General features: G+C 41.3%; 3 protein-coding genes across 5 annotated transcripts; 2 read left to right on the top strand and 1 right to left on the bottom strand.

Moving 5' to 3' along the window:
• The first annotated feature begins 592 nt into the window (after window positions 1–592).
• On the top strand, window positions 593–8,715 carry ctsf (cathepsin F). Its single transcript, XM_053428661.1, has 14 exons — window positions 593–860; window positions 1,478–1,588; window positions 2,357–2,438; window positions 2,971–3,032; window positions 3,187–3,259; window positions 4,809–4,922; window positions 5,069–5,217; window positions 5,314–5,410; window positions 5,538–5,618; window positions 6,286–6,405; window positions 6,614–6,678; window positions 7,439–7,529; window positions 7,660–7,718; window positions 8,071–8,715. Exons 1-14 carry the CDS (start codon window positions 612–614, stop codon window positions 8,143–8,145), a joined length of 1,428 nt encoding a protein of 475 aa, XP_053284636.1. The 5' UTR covers window positions 593–611; the 3' UTR covers window positions 8,146–8,715.
• An 853-nt stretch (window positions 8,716–9,568) lies between these two features.
• On the top strand, window positions 9,569–12,767 carry eif1ad (eukaryotic translation initiation factor 1A domain containing). 3 transcript variants are annotated; one of them, XR_008339508.1, is made up of 6 exons: window positions 9,569–9,711; window positions 9,977–10,139; window positions 10,232–10,340; window positions 10,914–11,022; window positions 11,150–11,570; window positions 11,923–12,767. XR_008339508.1 is itself a non-coding variant. In XM_053428663.1 (5 exons), the coding sequence occupies exons 2-5, from the start codon at window positions 10,053–10,055 to the stop codon at window positions 11,343–11,345; spliced, it is 501 nt and encodes a 166-aa protein (XP_053284638.1). In that variant the 5' UTR covers window positions 9,569–9,711; window positions 9,977–10,052; the 3' UTR covers window positions 11,346–12,767. The 3 variants fall into 3 exon arrangements, 2 of the variants coding, with proteins under 2 accessions (XP_053284638.1, XP_053284639.1); XM_053428663.1 differs by having other exon boundaries at window positions 11,150–12,767; XM_053428664.1 differs by having other exon boundaries at window positions 9,980–10,139; window positions 11,150–12,767.
• A 2,255-nt stretch (window positions 12,768–15,022) lies between these two features.
• si:dkey-160o24.3 (N-acetyllactosaminide beta-1,3-N-acetylglucosaminyltransferase 2) lies at window positions 15,023–18,684 on the bottom strand. Its single transcript, XM_053428662.1, has 2 exons — window positions 18,457–18,684; window positions 15,023–17,454 (listed from the first exon to the last, which is right to left on the bottom strand). Exon 2 carries the CDS (start codon window positions 17,448–17,450, stop codon window positions 16,101–16,103), a length of 1,350 nt encoding a protein of 449 aa, XP_053284637.1. The 5' UTR covers window positions 17,451–17,454; window positions 18,457–18,684; the 3' UTR covers window positions 15,023–16,100.
• Between the last annotated feature and the right edge of the window lie 1,862 nt (window positions 18,685–20,546).

Raw genomic sequence — 20,546 nt, forward strand, 5'->3', positions numbered from 1 at the left:
CAGGAAGATGGCCATTTACGATTTTGTTGCCATTTTGGCCTTTCACAATAGAAATTGAGCCGTGTCACTTTTGACCCCCATTGTGTATCCAAGGGCTACATTCAAGTTTGTGACTATTTGTCACAAACTTGAATGTAGTGTTGTGTACTATTTAGATCCACAAAGGCTTTATATAAGGCAACATTTCAAAGGATTCATTAAGCAAATAATTCCCATGTTGTCAGATGTCAAATTTAATGTCTGGGTCAGTGGTCATAGATTCCATTGTATGTAGCAATGGTGATAGCGCCACCTAGTGCTAAAAGGAGGTAAGCCTCGTCTTACCATATAATTCGATTGACATTACGTTTTCACCTTGTGGTCTACACTTGATGAACCATAACGCGTGATCAGTGGGCTTAGGGTGTGTATCTTTGAAGGGTTATTACGGGTTTGTAAGCAACATTGGTGCGTTTGAGCGTGCGGGCGTGCGTGCGGTGTGTGTGTGAATGTGTGTGTGTGCGTGTGTGTTGGTCACGCCTCTCTCATAATTAAAGCTGACTCCTCCTCCCACAGCTTCATCAGCTGTGTTTGGCAACAATCTCTTCCAACACTGTAAGCACTATTCCAACATGGAGGCTGGATTCCGCTACCGTCCGCTGATCTTTTGTCTGGCTTTGGCCGCCGTGCTGGGCTCGGTGCTCGGGCTCGGTGAGGACCTGGACCGGCCTCTCATCGGGCCTCCCGGTTCTCCCATCCTGCTCGACGGGTCTGACCCGGGGCTGAAGAAGGCTCTGCAGTTCGCCGAGGATCACTACAACCGGGGCTCGAACGCCATGCACCTCCGCAGGATCAGCCGCTTCGTGTCCGCGACCAAACAGGTTACAAATACAGATGGAGGCTTTTTGTCGTCTCATTCTTTTATTCACAATATACAGTGTTTAATTGTGCCATAGTGTGACAGGTGAATACTGATCATATGACGACTAATGACGTAAGAGTAGGTTACATTCTTTGGGAACAACATTGACGTTGCGGACCGGCTTAACGAAGTAAACACAGACCGGAAATAAGATGTCCTCTTCAAAATAATAGAACAGCGGTCTAAACGGTTCTTCTGAATACAACAAAGATAGAAACCATTTATATTTTCACTTCACAGTCAGCAATATTTTTATTTCGACGCCTCAATTGTTAAATTTCAACGACAAGTAAAAGCAAGTATTCCACTCAATACTTATATTTCTTCTGACCGGAAGTCACACTACTAGCCTGGATTGAGTGATGCAGTGCCTCGCCATCGATGATGCAGCAAAAATGCATCCTCATACTGAAACATAGATTTCTTGAAAGTTCCTGACCAAATGCAATTCAATTATACAGCTATAGTATGAACACCAGTATACAAGAGTGTGACAGTTATTTCTGAACAATAAGGGCACAATATCTTGTTTGTAAATAAACAAAAACATTATCTGTGTGTGTGTCTGTTTTGCAGCTGGTTAAGGGAATCCGCTACACAATAACAGTGGAAGTGAGTAATACTCAGTGCAAGAAATCCACCATGCTCCGAACATGTGACTTCTACCCGCAAACACCGAAACTCAAGGTACGGTGTGTGTTTGTTTGTATGTGTACTTAAATCTTTGGGCGGACCATATGGAGTGATGTTATTTTGGGAAAGTGAGGACATTTTGGACTGTCCTCATATTTTAAAGACCCACAAATATGCGTATATAAAAACCACGGAAGTGCTGAAGACAAAGTGCTGGGAAATATATATATAAATGTTTTTTGAAAGGTTAGGGTAAGGGGCTCAGGAATACATTATGTCAACGAGTGTCCTAACGAAGATGGAAGTACAAAAATGTGTGTGCGTTTCTTTCAGTTTGTAGTTTGCCAAAATGGAAATGTGCATGTGTTCCTCTAGCTTTGCATTGATTTCTTATCGTAGCAGTGTTGTTGTGGTCGTTCAGCAGTTACGTCAACAATCACATGATGTTGTGACTTGAGTTTGACTCGGAGTAAACCCGAGCCTGCTGATGTCTCTCTTACTCATACATACATGCACACACTCAGCCGACATACATTTTTCTCAGATTTTTCGTTTGCCTTCTCCCGGACTACATAGTTAAAACTTATTCCCAAAAGAAAGAGCACATTGTATCTGAATAATGAAACAAATGTCATTACAAACACAGGCTGTAAATCAACTATTTTGTCCATTAGATGTTGTTGGCCTGGTCTGCAAGTGTGTCAATCCACATCTTCAATCAATTTCTAACAATGTAAATATATACTGTATACAGTATAATAATGTAATAATGTTTATAATCCGAATATCTCTGTGCGCTGTGTATGTTTTTGTTTATGTCAGACGGAGCTGTGCATGTTTGAAGTGTGGGACATTCCCTGGCAGGGCACTTCGACTCTGCTCAAACAGAAGTGTCAACCTAAAGGTCAGTCAGCAGCATTGACTCAGCCAATCACACTAACACATTCAGTATGGATGGTTCAGCACTTTTCTGTACAGATGTTTAGCAGGTTAGCAGCACTCACTGTTGATAAATTGTTAATGGTGTTTCCGTGTTACCCACATGATGCTTTACTTCCTTTGTAATAAAACTTCACAGTGTGGTTCTGTAAATATAAATCCCATTCATTGTCGGAATACAGTCTTAGATTATCAGACATTATAAGCTGTAGTAAGTCTGTATGACTTCAACTGCATTTTAAGAAAAGGAGACGTACTAGATTGCTAATTATGCTGCTGTTTAATAACCTGGTCAATAACTTTATACTGGAGAGTTAAAGGAGGTTAAAGGGTGAAGTATGAGGTTGAGTCCACCTGTACAAGTATATTTCATATATATATATTTAACAACATTATTTATGTTAGGGTCCTCTTTGTTGAAGTTCATCCTTTTCAATTAGATTTGCATGGCTGATTGTGGTTCAGGAACCGATCATGTCCAATGTTTCTCTTATCAGTTCAATTGCAAGAGAAGGAGACCAACGAGGTGGAGGATCTATCCGCAAAACCGCCTATGGAGGTAAAAATGAAGTCATTATCGCAGACAAAAACAAAATGTTGTTGTTAAGTTCAGTCTTGTTATCTGCTTCTTGTTGTGAACTGCTATAATCAATATGAACATGAGATTGAGGTTTTCGTCATCTGTTCTGTTTGTTCTGCTCTTTATCTGACAGGAGTCTGTGGAGCTGCTGGGACAGTTCAAAGAGTTTATGGTGAAGTACAATAAGGTGTACGGCAGCCAGGAGGGTAAGTGGCTGACACAGTGGCTACTATAAAGAAAGATGTTATCCCTTTAAATAAAATAGAAATCATTTTGTGTTGGTCTGTATTCATAAAGTAGCGGTGGCCACAAAATAATCAATGTATGTCACAAGCATAAAAATAAGTCTGATTCATTGGGAAACTCTAGCGGATCAAAGGTCATCAGCTCCTTCATATGTGGCCGGGACACTTTTGCAATAACACAGTTAAAAGACCAAAGCTACATGTGTCCCAGATCCCCTCTGAATGTGGTCTGAGACACATTGAGGATGCATTTTATTGCATTCACACCTGTACATGGTGCTGTCCACTTGGACGGATGTTAACACCAGGTCTGAATGGGGTCATAATAATTAACAACTTACCCGGTACATACCAAACATAGCAGGTGTATAGTGTGTCATATTCATGTGTACATAACTTGAAGACTCACTCGCTGCCTAAAAACCTAAACAGCTCAACATCCTCAGTCAACTTAACCAATCAAATCACTAGACAGGGATTCAATTATAAGCATCTCCTCCACATTGAATAAGCATAATCAATATTACTTTTGGAAAAATTAATCTTTGATGAGACATTAAATACAATATAACCAGGACAATTTCATCACATGAATATCAATAAAGAATCAGAAACACAAAACAAAAAGATAAATGGATGTAAACAGAAAAAAACCTTTATGCTTCCGTGACCACACACTACACCAGTGGTTCTCAACTGGTCTGGCTTCGGGACCCACCATCTTAATGATGGAAAGATGGTGCAGATTGAACCTGAAATAGTACAGGATATCACAGTATGCCAAGACAAAAAAAAAAAACCCTGATAAACCAAAACGACAAGCAGGTAGCGATGCTAGAGAGGGAAGTATTCCCTTTTACACTTAATTAGCTACACTTTAATTAAAAACGCGAAAGTGCATCTTAAGTACACACGGTAATAGAACATACATAACAATTCAGTAACTTCAGCCTTTTTTAACAGACTCAGCGGTGCTTTCATGCACAAACTTGAAATAAAAAAGTCCAACTAAAATATGTAGCTTTTGCTGAAAATACTCACTCACTGAATCTATGACAACCAACAAAACTCATCCTATTCACACTCCTTAACAGTATTAGTTGAGGAGTGTGAATAGGATAAGACAACACTCCGCTGCATAAAAAAATCCCCCTCAAAATAAAAGCACAGGGTTTTTTCTTAACATTTTCTTTTGCCCAGGCAAAGACGGGTCTGCGACCCACCAGTTGAGAATCACTGCACTACACAGCTTTACTTATCCGCAGATGGATTGGATTAAGATATATTTATTATCATGTAGAAAATAAAGACACTTTCCAAAGTTCAAAAGACAGGTGCAGTCACAGAAAATGTGTTGGCTTATATTTAGTGTTCAAAACACTGATCATCTGCCTTCTGTCTAATTGAATTTCACTGCAAGAGCGCCAGCTATAATAATAATAACAAAAATAATAATAATAATCAGGTGAAAGTTTGAGTTTCTTCAAATGTGTGTATTCTGACCCTGCAGACGTAGACCGTCGTCTGAGCATCTTCCATGAGAACCTCAAGACTGCTGAGAAGCTCCAGTCTCTGGATCAGGGCTCAGCAGAATATGGAGTCACTAAGTTCAGCGACTTGACAGGTGAGGGTGTCTGTTTGCTCAAGGGCTTGTGTTTCCACATAGTTTCCGATGGGGAAATGTTGCTTCTGCTTACTAGGTGTTTGCGTCATCAGCTTTTCTAGAAACAGGCTTTTATTTGTTCTCCCTTTGTCTTGTTTTTTTTCCAGAGGAGGAGTTTCGCTCTACATACCTTAATCCGCTCCTGAGTCAGACAAACCTCCATCGAACAATGAAACCGGCCTCTCCTGCCCAAGGTCCCGCCCCGGCAAGCTGGGATTGGCGGGATCATGGAGCCGTCAGTCCTGTGAAGAATCAGGTGCAGCTTTAATTACAGGGATCTGAATAACATGCCGCTAATGAATGAATCACACATCCCGCTTACTTTATATTGAGGTGTGTGTGTTTATTTCAGGGTATGTGTGGATCCTGCTGGGCCTTTTCTGTCACTGGCAACATTGAGGGCCAGTGGTTCCTGAAAAATGGAACTCTGGTGTCACTGTCTGAACAAGGTAAAGAAGAAGACGCATAAAATAAGAAAATTATTCAGTAACGTTATCTCGCAGATGAAGAAGTCTCTGTTTACAGTTTGAGATAAAAGCCCCGATTTGATTGGTGTATTAATTTGCCCTCTTGCAGAGCTGGTTGACTGTGACGGTTTGGACCAGGCGTGCAAAGGAGGGCTGCCATCAAACGCTTATGAAGCCATTGAGAAGCTGGGTGAGAATTTGATGTGTCCAACCTCAGTGCTCCATTTTCCATTCCAACGAAAATTGTATCTCATTTTAACTCTGAGGAAACTGCAAAAGAGAGTGAATTCAGAGTTGAATGTGCATTGGTTCCAACACTCCTGAGGTGTGTACCTGGGAATTGATGAAAATAACAACATTTCTTGGAAATAATCTTAATTGTTCTTCACATATGTTGATTGTATTTTGACCCTGGGGTGCATATAAGAACCCTTTACAATATAAATGTTTACACAAAGCCTTGACAATAACTCACAGCTTACAGTGAACCTTATAATGGGATTTCTTTCATTCATAAATTATTATAGAGGCAGAGCATAGTCATGTTTTTGTCCAAATTTGAAGTTCATATGAAGGACCTGGCACAAAACAAAAAGAGGTCATGGTCAAAAAGTTGTTGTACAGTTTGTAGTATGTAATCATCACCTTTTAAAGAGACAATTAATTATGAACCCTGCATCATTAAAAAAAAGGAATACAAATTAAGGTAAATGTGTCAATACTAGGCCTTGCCTGAAAAACATACCTTAGAAATAGGTCTGTTTTTGATGTTGATGAAATAGGACCTTTGTATTGAAACTTCCGCTGTGTTTGTGAATTTTAACCATTTCTTTCCTGCTCCCTGGTGTGTGGTGAAGGTGGCCTGGAGACAGAGACTGACTACTCCTACACTGGGAAGAAGCAGAACTGTGACTTCGCTACAAAGAAAGTAGCTGCATACATCAACAGCTCTGTGGAGCTGTCCAAAGACGAGAAGGGTGAGTGGGTGGGATAAATCAATGATAAGTACAATCTTCAGAGATGTCTTCTAAATACACATGTTTTTTAATAAGAAGTGGAGACCGATCATTGTTAATTTGCAGGTATATAATAGTAAATACAAAATTCCGCCATGTGTTCTTGGGTTTGAAGGTGTGAGACAAAGGGCTGTTTAATGGACTGATCTTGATTTTTGTTTTTACTCAGAGATTGCAGCTTGGCTTGCTGAAAATGGACCAGTCTCTGTGGCTCTGAATGCTTTTGCAATGCAGGTAAGCAGCTTTTCATCACTGTTACACCATCACACCAGCACAGCGGTGACTGACTCTAGCATTTAACACATAAGCTGTTATATGAACTCCAGTAAATCTCTGGAAAATTGGGTCAAAAACATTTTCCAGAGCTTGCCTCTCACAAATGAAGAACAAAGCAAGACATTGTCCGGGTTGGATGTGTTTACAACAACAGGAAAATGTCCTTAACCGGCGAGGGGTGGAGCCTGGGTATTGCATGCTGGAGGCCAAGGTGGAGGCAGGACATGATATAAATTCTACTGAGGAAATTGCATCTTTTTACAAAGCAGATCAATACTGTTGTCGGCCGTTATCTTCAAAGACTCTTAAATCTCACCGTTTCTCCAATCCGACATCTTTGTCAGCATCTCCTACATGAATGGCTTCTCTTTTTCATCCTGAGATATTCTTTTTAGTTTTTTAGTTTTAAAGACGTCACCAACACCCCCACTTGCTCGCTGAGAATTTCCTGACATTTTGCAGACATTTTATCAGGGGACTGGCAGGAAAGGTTTCAGAAGAGAGACTGACTTGGACATTTGTATTCTCACATACAACCCCTCTGGAAATTTTCATGAATCATTTCAAGACTGATGTCTAAAGGCGGCTATACTTATACTTACTCTACCATCAACTGTGTATACATCAAGATCTATGTTATTTATCATGTCAGGGTGCATCATATTTAGTGTTTATCAGCATATAAATACATTTAATTCACTTTAATTGTATCCTGTAGTTCTACAAGAAGGGTGTTTCTCGCCCCATGAAGATTTTCTGCAACTCATGGATGATCGACCACGCTGTGCTGATGGTGGGATATGGAGAACGTAAGTTTTTAAAAAAGTTGTTTTTATCCTTTCTTCAATTTGGTCAAGATGATCAGGTGACCGATTGTTTTCATGGATAATCTTTTCAGATGTAGTAAAGTACATTGTATGGATGTTTCTGATTTTTCAGGTAAAGGCATCCCCTTCTGGGCCATCAAAAACAGCTGGGGGGAGGATTATGGAGAGCAGGTAAGACAACAGTGGACTAACAACGACATTTATTACTTACAAAATCCTCCAATCATCTTCTGAATTAATTGTTTCATCTATAAAAGATTTGCAGTAGAATTCAGTAACACAGCGGAGCAGCATATTTAAATAATCAGTATTTCTGAGACTAACAAAGTTTTAATGTCTTGTAATGAGGCCAGAGACAGACTTCTGGGTCGCACTCCGCTAAAATAACTAATGTTTTGTATCATATTTAATCCATGGGAGGATTTCATTACGCAGAACAAATATAAAGATCAAAGATCAAAACTAGATTTACTTTGCACTTTTACTGACTCACTCTCTCTCTCTCTCTCTCTCTCTCTCACAGGGTTACTACAACCTGTACAGGGGGTCCAATTTATGTGGAATCAACAAGATGTGCTCGTCGGCTGTGGTCAATTAAAGCACTACCCTCATATTATTATAATGGTGTTCATCCAAACACGCACACACAGGTGGTTGCACCTCTCCACTGGTCACACACACATTAAGATCCTGCTGAGGCTCTATTTCCGTTAAATCAGACCAGCGTTCCTCCTCCACGTCTAACTCCTGGTTCCAAGTTACAAGAAAGATACCAGCTCTAATAAAGCTAGCTTTGCTAAGATATGTTATGATAATTTTAATTCAAGTGCATTTAGTTTTTGTGAACGTTTAATTCCGTTAATTCAGTCATTGCGACTGCAGTGTTTTATGCAGTGTTGGTTTTTAACCCATCTCTCCTCAAAGTTACTGGGCCCATGTTTGATGAGGTGTGTGCACTAGTTGTTGCTAGTAGTCTGTCTTGTCTGTTTTGTTTTGTTAGCAGTATTTGTGCTGAAGTGGTTCTTGAGAGGTTCTTTTAAAAGAAAATTGTGTTTTTATGATGGAATGTTTTGCACATTACTACATAACTGCAGTGCACTGTAATAACTGCTGTAAGACAATGATGAGAAATGTGTGAAGGTTGAATAAAAAACATTGTTGAATCCTATCGTTTGTGTATGGTGTTATTTTCCTAAAATGAACTGGAATATCCATTATCCAAACCACATGTCCTTTAGTGGGTGGCGGGAGGCTGGAGCCAATCCCAGGTAACATTGGGGCGGTATAACTTGACAACCAACACAGAGATAAACAACCATTTACACTCACATTCACATGTATGGAGAATTTAGAGTCTCTTAACCTAATGTGCATGTCTTTGGGCTGTGGGGGGAGGCACCATGAGAAAAGCCTTGCAGACACAAGGAGAACATGCAAACTCCACACAGAAAGACCCTGACTGAGATGGGATTCAAATCTGCCATCTTGTTGCTTTGAGGCGACTGTAGAATGGAATGATACTGACATTATATAAAAAAAATAATCTTAGACGTTTTGAGAAACGGGACTAAATTGATGGCAGAATAACTCATAATAATAAGAAGTATGGGGAGTAATTGTATATGTGCATGCATTGCATTACTCCACACACAATAATAACTATACATTTTTTGTTTTACCCATTGCACCTTGTGATGTATGTGAGAACAAGAGCGTCCCTGAGCACTGGTGTTCTTGAATGCTGCTCACATTGAGACTATACAAAACTCTATTTCCCACAATGCAAAGCCACTGCCACGGAAAGAATAGACCCGTGTTAACAATCACGACATAAGAAAGAAATAACCAGCTATGAGTAAATCACTCAATCATATAACATATTTTATAGCAAGTAAATAGCATCTCCATATTGTCAAGTATTATATGAAGCCTTGTTTAAATGTTTATCCTACAGATACAATGAAAACAAACAGCGGCTTTTATTTTGGTAGCCGATGATAAGTGAACACCGGAAGAGAACACTTCTTGTTAGAAAACACGGACACATGTGGTTCCGCTTCTCTGAGACATTTCACATTGTATTATTCCTCGGTCCGTCTCTTCAGACACGTGTTGAGCTCTGAGGAAACTCCACAGCGTCTCTTCTCTCTCTCTCTCTCTCAAGGTATCTATACAACCCGCTGACGTGGCTGACACGTGTGTGGATATGTTTGTTAGCTTGCTCAGCTAGCTGTGCTAATGTTCTTGGTCATCATAAACAGGGCAGAAGCGTCTGTAGCTACCTGTGGAAAGTAGGAGACGTGCTGCCATGCGTTCAGCCACAACCGACGCTCTGATGGAGCTCAAGCTTTATGAATGTTGATACATTGATAACTGACTGTGTGTTTTAGTTTTTTAATGCATTGTGTTTATGGGTTGTTTGTCATCAGCAGCTACTGTCGTACCACCTCACACCTCCTCCTCTCCTCCGCTGGCGAAGGCACGGGCAGCTCAGCTTCTGGGATCATGTCACAAGCCACCAAACGCAAACACGTGGTCAAGGAGGTGTTCGGGGACTTCGTGACGCCCACAGAGACGCAGCAGATAGTGAAGGTGAGCTGCGTGCTAAACGTGTTCACCTCACCAGAGTGGACAGCTGAGCGACATATATCAACCTTGTCTCCATCCTCCTCCTCCTCCTGTAGATCACTGGCAGCCGCGGTAACAACCTCCATGAAGCTGTCACGGCTCAGGGCGAGATCTTCCTGGTGAGCATGCCCACCAAGTTCCGCAAGAACCTCTGGATCAAGAGAGGTAAGTGATGAAGCGGGATGAAAAGATTGTATAAATACTACAGACTGGCAGTGAGATCAGATCTTCATGTCATCCAGCTCAGAAAGCGAAACTCTGCCTCTCGGGTTCGGCTGATCGCGAGAGTCAGAAAGAGAATGGACAGAGATTCAGTTTGTTTCTATGATCACAGCAGGACGTGGATTAGGGCGAATAACTGAAATAACAGTTTCCAGGATGGTTTGAGTAGTCAACAAAACTCAAGTTCGAAGATTTCAAAAGTTGAAGCTTCATAAGCAGCAGCTCACAAACCAATAGGCGATGACAGCTAGTGGCCGCTTGTTGAAAACCAATAAGACTAATAACGCTCTTGAAATATGACTGATACGATTGATAACACATGTGAAACCGCGTTATCAGTCTTAATACTGCTTGAACTACACCCCACTATAAGGTACTCTGTAAGCACACAGAGCTCTTGGAAATCATAGTAGAGTAAGTGTTAATAAGTGAGATTTCTAACTGTTTGAGTCTAGAGTTTGGAACTCTGCACTGTGGTACTGTCATGAACTGTGTGTGTGCTCTCTGATCCTCAAGGTGACTTTGTGATTGTGGATCCTATTGAGGAAGGAGAGAAGGTGAAGGCAGAGATCAACTTCATTCTCTACAAAGATCACATTCGGGATCTAAAGAAACAGAAGCTCTGGTGAGTGACAACGCACTGAAAGAACACGCCGGGTCACATCAGGCAACCAGCATCAGTTTGTCAGGTGTTACTGAGTGTGTGTGTGTGTGTGTGTGTGTGTTGTGATGTTCTGTAAATTCTTCTCCAGGCCGGAGGGTTTTGTGGAGGAGCCCTCAGCGGAGGACAAGACAACGAAACCGGAGGAGACTGTAGGAAAGGACGCGGAAGAGGAGGCTAGCAACTCTGAAGACGACGAGAGCGACCTGTTTGTGAACACCAACCGCTGTAACTACCAGTACAGCGAGAGCGAGGAGGAGGACAGTGAGGAAGAGGAGGTCAAATAGGGATGGACAGAAACAGGTTCACAGCAGGAGAACTGAGGACCGGGACAGTTGAGAGTGAAAGCTGTGAAAACCCTGTGACAGTGTCACTGTGCTGCTGTGATCACTGACTGATGCAGGGCTCCTCAGGCTGCAGCCGCCTCTGCACTGGGTTGACAGACTGTTGGAGACACTGGGCTCACTGTGTGAACGTGAACTTACAGAGGAAGGACAAAACAAGTCGTGCCTGTAAGTTAATAACATTAATCAATCCGTCAAATATAAAAGATAGAAATTCTGTAGGATAACCTCTACTGTCATCTTGTTTGTTTACTGACCTCCAGTGGAGGATTTGCTGGATTGTTTGTACTCAGGTGATGTAAAACATTTTCAGGGTGTTTCTAATATAAACGGTTGTATCTCATCACCGTCCTCTGTAGGACATAATGAATAGAAACTCCTAAATTTCACATTTAACAAAAATGATTTGTTCAAAAATGTATTTACATTCCTATAATGTTTGATCTTTTTGTTGGCTTGATTGATGAGTCTGGAAGCTGCAAGCCGAGTGATCTTTTTTTGCTCCTTGTTCATGTTAAAGGTTGAAGTTCACTACCACACCAGGCTTCTCATTCACCAGTTTATTAAGGGTTGCAGTGGGGGCGGAGGCCAATCACACCTGACGTGAGGGGAGAGGTGGGGGACTCCCAGGAGAGGTCGACTGTCATTCACAGAGCAAACCCAGACAGACAACATTCCCTCTCACATTCCCACTGACAGACAATAGTAACAACGACTAAAGGCATTCATGTTTTCTTCTTGGTGATTCTCTGTGAACTCTTGAACCAAGGAACATAAATGATGTGTTATTGAATTAGGCAACATCACTGTTGTGTGCTTCTTTTACTTAACATTTATTTAAATTAGAAGAGGTTTTCTTCCAGGAAGGCTGTAGACGGTCTGCATGAAGTAGGATGTGGTAGATGAATGAGTCACACACACAGAACATCCATCCAGGAGACGAGTTCAAATCTGTTTTTTTGACTTTGTTAATTTATTTTAATCTTAGTTTTTTTACACTCGTGAGACCTGATCATCCACCTCGACCTGATCTTTACATAGACCTTTATCATCACACCAGATTTCCTAAAGCCTGGCCGAAAGCCTTTGCCAATTAAGATACATTTCTACCCAAAAGAGTTGCATCGCTTTCTAACACACAGTAAATCATACGTACTTTGTGTTCAGAATCCACAGAGAAAGTTCAATCTTGACTGGGTTTCACTTTAAAGGAGTTTTCCAAAGAAACAATCCACTTTTTAGGCTTTCCACCGAGTGTGGTGAGAATTCCACACCTTTCCTGTATTACCAGTCCTCTGCAGGGCAATTGTTACATTTGTACCATTACTACTACAGAGTCTCCCAATAAAAAAATTCAGCATTTAATGTCTGTTTATTTCATTGAAAAGAACCATCCCCTTGTAAAGAATTGTGCAGAAGTAATGCAAGAATATATATGGAAATAAACATTCTCAATGTGCACCATGTAGCCGTCCATCCATCCATCATTCAGCTATGCTACTCATCCTCTGGGGGCGGGGCTCAAGCGAATCCCAGCTGACAATGAGGAAGAAGCAACCGGACAGTTCCAGTACCAGTGTCCCAATTCTCAAAATATTAGTCCACAATATTTGACATGAAGCCATTGAGCAATTTCTTTTACAGCCTGTGGAACCAGATCAACCAGCCGTTAACAGCTGCCACCCCCTGAGGTGTGACAGGAGACATGTTAGTCAACCGGCATGCTTTAAAACAACAGTCCCAAATGCAGAACTCATTAACCTTCCCATTTTTAGGTCTCTTCTTCATTATCTTCAAATGTGAAATATTTGTGGATTAAAAATTTGTGTTACGAATGGTTGGTGAAAAGGCTTGTTGTCAGCTGTCGGACAGAAACAACACAAATGAGAAGCCGACTGAGCTGCGGGGCAAGAGAAACACACAGGAAGACATGACACCTTTTTAGTTTATTACATCCGCCAAGGAGCATCTGGTTACCTTGGTTTCTTTTGTTTGTTTCTTTGTCTGTTAGTCAGTTAGCAGGATTACACAGCAACTACAGGACAGATCATTATGAAACTTGGTGGCAAGATGCGGCATGGGTCAGTGAAGAACCCTTAAATGTTGGTCTGGATCCAGGATACATATATTGAGGGGACTAGTATCCATGAGTGTGTTGGTACAAACCCATTTAGAGTGAGTGATGATATACAGTGCCTTGCATAAGTATTCACCCCCCTTGGACTTTTTCCCATTATGTACTGTTACTAACTGGAATTCAAATAGACTTAAATAAACTTTTTCCCGTTTGATCAACAAAACATGCATAGTACTTTGGAGGTGCAAAATAAATTTTATTGTGACACAAACAATAATGAGAACAAAAAAGTTGAAATCTGTTGGGTGCATAAGTATTCACCCCCCTGTGTCAATACTTGGTAGAACCCCCTTTCGCTGCAATTACAGCTGCAAGTCTTTTGGGGTATGTCTCTACCAGCTTTGCACATCTAGAGATGGAAAGGTTTGTCCATTTTTTTTGGCAAAAAAGATGAAGCTCAGTCAGATTGGATGGAGACCGTCTGTGAACCGCAATCTTCAAGTCTTGCCATAGATTCTCTATTGGATTGAGGTCTGGGCTTTGACTGGGCCATTTTAAGACATTAACATTCTTTAATCCAAACCATTCCTTTGTAGCTCTGGCTGTATGTTTAGGGTCATTGTCCTGCTGGAAGATGAACCTCCGCCCCAGTCTCAAGTCTTTTGCAGACTGCATCAGATTTTCTTCAAGGATTTCCCTGTATTTGGCTCCATCCATCTTTCCCTCTATTCTGACCAGTTTCCCTGTACCTGCTGAAGAGAAGCATCCCCACAGCATGATGCTACCACCACCATGTTTCACTGTTGGGATGGTGTGCTCAGGGTGATGGGCAGTGTTGGGTTTTCGCCACACATAGCGTTTTGCATTGAGGCCAAAAAGTTCAATTTTTGTCTCATCTGACCAGAGCACCTTCTTCCACATGTTTGCTGTGTCTCCCACATGGCTTCTGGCAAACTCCAAACGGGATTTTTTATGGATCCCTTTCAACAATGGCTTTCTTCTTGCCACTCTTCCATAAAGGCCAGATTTGTGGAGTAGACGACTAATAGTTGTCCTGTGGACAGATTCTCCCACCTCAGCTGTGGATCTCTGCAACTCCTCCAGAGTAACCATGGGCCTCCTGGTTGCTTCTCTGATTAATTTTCTCCTTGTCCAACTCTTCAGTTTGGGTGGACGGCCTCCTCTTGGTAGGTTTGCGGTTATGCCATATTCTTTCCATTTTCTTATGATGGATTTTATGGTGCTCAGAGAGATGTTCAAAGCTCTGGATATTTTTTTATAACCTAACCCTGCTTCATATTTCTCCACAACTTTATCCCTGACCTGTTTGGTGAGCTCCTTGGTCTTCATGATGCTGTTTGTTCAGTAATGATCTCCAACAAACTCTGAGTCCGTCACAGAACAGGTGTATTTATACTGAGATTAAACTGCAGACAGGTGGACCCTATTTACTAATTATGTGACTTGCAAATGTGACTTGTGAATGCAATTGGTCGCACCAGATCTTTGTTAGGGGTTTCACAGTAAAGGGGGTGAATACATATGCACTCAACACTTTTCAGATTTTTATTTGTAAATAATTGTGAAATCCATGTAATATTTCCCCCCACTTCCAAATGATGCATTTTGCGTCGGTCCATTACATAAACTCACGATGAAATAAATTTTAATCTGTGGTTATACCATGACAAAATGTAAAAAAGTCCAAAGGGGGTGAATACTTATGCAAGGCACTGTACACAAGATATTCACATGAATAAAGCACTTGGCATCTAATTATTCCCCAAAACACCGACCTGTTGTTAATAGGGTGATAACATAACATATCTAGATCACTCTGCTTTGGATATGAATAATGAATGAAGTCAGATTGTCATTGTGGATCATTTAGCAGGGAAAAAAATGGCGAGAAAATAATTTTTACTGGCTATTGTACAATACAACATTGACACAATGATACAGTACATGTGCTCAATATGTTACAAGTTATTTTATCGTCTGTGTCCGTATCAGGGAAGTTGAAACAAGGAGAGCAAAGCAGGCAATTGTATGGGCCCCCAAAGAATGAGAACCCCTCAAGGTCTCTGATTGGCTGTACAGGAGAGTCCCCATGACAATAAGGTTTCTGCTGAAAACTGGAAGAACGTCTAATGAGTGTGTATGATGTGTCTGTGACGGTGGTGGCATTCACCCCCTATTATTTATGTGAATGCACCTTATATGAACAGTTTGCTTTTGAAGATGTGGTTTGAATTATGTGTCTTCAAATCATATTTAGCATATTAAGACCCTTTCAAAAACATGACTTACACCATCTAGCTCATGACCTTAAATACAGACATCATTAGTTGCAGTGTCACTTTTTCTAACTTTAAAATGTTCAAATTGTCCCGAACCGCATTACAAAGATCGCCCTAAGATGGACATCACCTGAAAAACTCCAACAAGGTCGGCCGAAAGCGACATGGGAACAAAATGTAATGGCCGAGCTGAAATAGAAGGGTCTGACATGGGAGAGGCCCAGATGGAGGCAGATGCTCGATGTCTTATGCCTCTAAAAAGATGAAGAGGGTTAAGCATAGATGTTCAAATTGTGGTAAGAACTCTTTGTAAAACAGAGTTTAGGTTCCTTGGCCTGTTTCCTTCAAGGGCACGTCCCTACACTGTGTCTGTGTTTTTTTCAAGTACGCCCACAGATTCACCATCTCTAAGGGGCTTCGCTTGTGGACCAATAAGATCATGTGATACAAACAAGGCTCCTTTTCGTTTTCGTCAAGGCCAAACGTGAAGAAGGCAGGGTGGTTGATCGGGGAGGTGTTGAGCCGGGCCATACACATACCCACGTAAACGTCGTCGATGGGGAACAGGTGAACACCTTTGGCCATCTCGTGTAGACGTCTGGTCAGCAGGCCGGAGTACACCACCCCTCCCCCGCCTGCGTACGTAGGATAGATGCCCTGGTAGAAGCTGTCAGGGATGAAGTACTTGGAGTTGCGTTCTCGGACGGGCATTGCCCTGTTGATGACTTGTCCGACCATGAAGTCCTTCATCGTCTTGTGTGTTTCTGGCTTCTTGAGCTGGTCCTGCAGATAGGTTATCAGATTCATGGTGTTGACGAAGACGTCGTCGTCTCCCTTGAAGACGAAGTGAATGCGGTCGCAGTGACGTGAGAACCAGTCCCAGAAGAGCACGTCCTTCAGGGTGAGGTTGAAAAATGTGTCCTTGAAGTCCCACTGCAGAATGTCTCCATACAGTTCACTCTCTGTCTGCAGTAACTCCGACACATCTACACCCAATTCCTCTGGGCTTTCTTTCCCAAGAAGGAAGACCCTGCGGACATACCCTCCAATTTCTTCTCCACTGCTTCTGTTCCTGCTGTGTCCTGCCACCCAGCCCGCCCGGCCCCACGTCTGTCGAATGGCCTGTCGGTTCCTGAAGTTCAACTCTGACGACTTCATGGCCATGAGAAGAAGAGGGCGCTTCGTCTCGTTTACTGCCCCACTGCCACATGTTCCATCTGGCTGTATCAGGATCGGAAAATCCCTCTGTTGCATGTGGCTCACAAACTCTTTCATTAGCTGTGGTTGCATGCCAAAGTTTGATGTCCCATTCTCCAAATCTGTAAGTTCAGAGTAGCCTTTCCACAGCAGGGACTCACCGTCAAACCTCAACTTGCTGTTGTTGGGACGCAGGATGGGGTTGTATCCACGCTCGCTGACCAGCTGCAGATGGTTCCAGAGGCCTTTGACTTGCGAGGGTGGCGCCCAGAAAGTTCTAGGCATCGGGGCAAAGCCGTCGTTTCTGAAAGTTCCGGAGGCCACAAAGTGAGGCCCACTGGGGTTCGTATAGACAGGGTTTGTCATGTTGATACTCAGCATGACCCCGGTGTAGATGAAGAGCAGGAGCAGGCAGATGCACGGGCTGCACAGGCAGATTAGCAGGTTATACCATCGACAGTGAATCCGTGCCATTCCTCTGCAAATACACAAGCAGTATGTGAGTTTGGACCAAACGTGTAAAAAAAGAGTCAAAATAAATTAAATGCTTGGTGGGTCAGAATAATTGGCGGTCAAGAGAGCATATTTGCTCTTATTTATATATACTTAACATTCTGCTAATATTGTTTGGCCAAGTTTTCCAACTTATCTGTACAAAGTGAAACAGTTACATTTAACAAAGTCTTTTCCTTTTTACTACACCTTGAAGGATATAAATCAATATTTACATCTGTTTGTTGGTCTTAAAGTGAGACATAAGATTACAGGTTTACACATGTGTTTTAGATATTTTTCTGCTCAATATTATCTATATTAAATAAAATATGAATAAACTGTTGTTTATAATGAAAATACAGAAAATACCCTGACTTCTATTATTGTGTTAAAATATATATGCAATGTTTGTAAATAACAGACATGGTCTCCGTTTCATCTCATATGGATGTGGTGTTACAGGTTTCTATCACACCATTTTAGGTTTTGACATTAATGTGTGTGAGAAAACATCGTGAAATGTGATCTAGTCCAAAGTCCATTTAGCTGCTTTTCTTGAATTATCAATTTTATCACTTCGTCAGCAGCTGGGTTAACTTCATACGACTTCATAACAACTTTTATACATCAAAGATCAGTCAATTAATGCAACCAGTGTTTAAACTGGTTTACCAACTACTCTTCCCCAGGTCAAGGATGAACTTTACGAGTCGTTTTTCATCTGTGTATTATCTTTTTGGGTCGGTACCTTAGTTTCTTGTGGCCCAAGATAAATTTACACCACGCGAACTATAAAGAATATTTCATTTGAATTGACTATATTTAAACTGATGGAATAAATGGGTGAATTATTCAAATAACAGTTATATCAGCAGATAAGAAACCAAATAAGTGTAAAGAATCTACATTATTTTATTAGATGGGCTCATCCTCTTTTAAAGTGCTGAGGCATAAATATAAGGATTCCTCGGTTAGTTTTTCCTACCTGTTTAAAGTGAAGCCTCCTTCATTCACTGAATCATCAGCTGCTCTGTTAACCAAGGCTTAAGGTCCATGCAAGTGATCCAATCCCACTCTCATCTCACAGAAACCAAAGAGAGAATCCAGATAATCAGTAAGTTGATGAGTCAAATTTTCTCTCCTTCAGCCTGAGCCCCTGTGACAGCTGCAGTCAAGTTTCACTGAACACGTTACATTAAGTACACTGACAGCATGTGTGCACACGGGTTACACCTACTGACACAAAGAGAACAAACAGGATTTGCAAGTTTTTACTTTGTATCTGATGGGCTGAAGAGGAATCAGACACAAACAAGGGAAAACACGTGTGACATTCTGTATATAACGGTCTGTATGACAAAAGTTAAAGCACACAAACAGCAAACTGGTCATCTTCAATTTGTGTTTTTATTGTAATCTCTGAGCCTCATCCCCACAAAGCCACTCAGCAATCAGCTCAAACGAGAAATATTGGACATGGAGGGGCTAGGGAGTTTCTGGAATCCTGAAACTTCGGTGATGCAACATTCCATGACAGAAAAACCTGCAGATCGAGCTGCGGGCTTTAGTGGCATTTGGCAGAGTGAGGATACATCTCATCACTCTGCTCCACTGGTTTCTTGGGATTGATTCAATGAAAAGGCCACATCAAGAAGACGTCCTGGTGGCTACAACATACCTGCTTCCAGTCCTGCCCAGGACCTTTGACGTATGTCATTTCCAGTCAACTCAAACACATAAAGGCAGAAAAGCTGGAAAAAAAAAACATAATAATAGTTAGTCTGAAGTCATTATAAGGCAATCTGAAGAGGAGTGAACTTCAGTGTAGTGAGAGAAGAAGTTAGGACAGACATGATCAGTAAATATGTGCATGTCCTCAACTCCTCCAGGTTTGTGTTCCGCTTAAAAAATGGGACCAGTCACACACTTTTAAAATCCAAACAATTATCCATTACAATGACTTTTGATACTATATATAATAGAACAAACAAAAATGTCAGCAAATCATTTAAGGAGTAGTATAAAATATTGTAAGTAATCTTGCATGTAAAATAGATGTTGAGTAATACAAGGGTAAGTGAAGGTCAGAGGATATCACACCTTGTACAGATTGTTATGCCCTAAAATTGTGGCTTGTGAATACGCTCTATAAAAAATATTTAATTTGATGTTTGCTTAGTAACAAACAGAGATGTCTCTATTTCCACATCTGCAATTAAGTGTTTATGTCTTTGCAACTCTGACTTACATGGTAGGTACATGTCTGACTATTGGTTTCACCTCTTTATGTAAATACAATATGACAATATCTTAAAGTCTGTAACAAAATACAAAAACAGCAGTTTTTTTCTAAACAAAGAGGACAGGACCGTTTAAAAACTGTAGGAATAAAGTTTTATTTTCCATATGAAGGGGTGGTTTGGGATTTTTCTTCTTTTACAAGTTGTACGTTTTTGATAAAACTTGCAAAAAATCTTCTAGCATATTCCAAGAATGATAGGACACGAAGAGAAAGGGGGGTTTATTGCTGAATGTTAAAATGAAGACACATTTTTATTTTTATTTTTTCACCGAGTGGAAAAAAGATTTGCTTGCTGCTTTTTCCATGCACCCAACTACCAGTACCACTAGGACATGCAGGGGGATGGGGGGTTGAGAGGGGGGGGGGGGGGGGGGGGGTCAGGGGGGGAGGACAGGGGGGGAAGGAGGTTTAGGAGTGAGGGTGTCAGTAGGTAAAAAAGACGAAGGCAAACTGCTTGACAAACACAAACACATGGAAGGACTGTGAGTGTGTGTGTGTGTGTGTGTGTGTGTCATGTGTGCTTCTTTATGTGTATAGTTATGTATGTCAGCATGTGGAAAATGTATGCGTCTATGCAAAGGGTCAGGGTGGGAAGTGCAGGGTGAGAACTAGGGTGGGGGTGTTAACATTTCAACTAGCTCTAGAAGCACACTACCCTCACTTGCAGTATTTCCACATTGCAAATCCCAGATTGATTATTACAGTGATAGTAAGACAAAACTAGCCAGACCTTTGAGCCCAGGAACCCAAATCATTTTTTTTTAAATATATTT

The sequence above is a fragment of the Pleuronectes platessa genome, chromosome 8 (assembly GCF_947347685.1).
Source record: "Pleuronectes platessa chromosome 8, fPlePla1.1, whole genome shotgun sequence".
In the NCBI taxonomy this organism is placed as follows: domain Eukaryota; kingdom Metazoa; phylum Chordata; class Actinopteri; order Pleuronectiformes; family Pleuronectidae; genus Pleuronectes; species Pleuronectes platessa.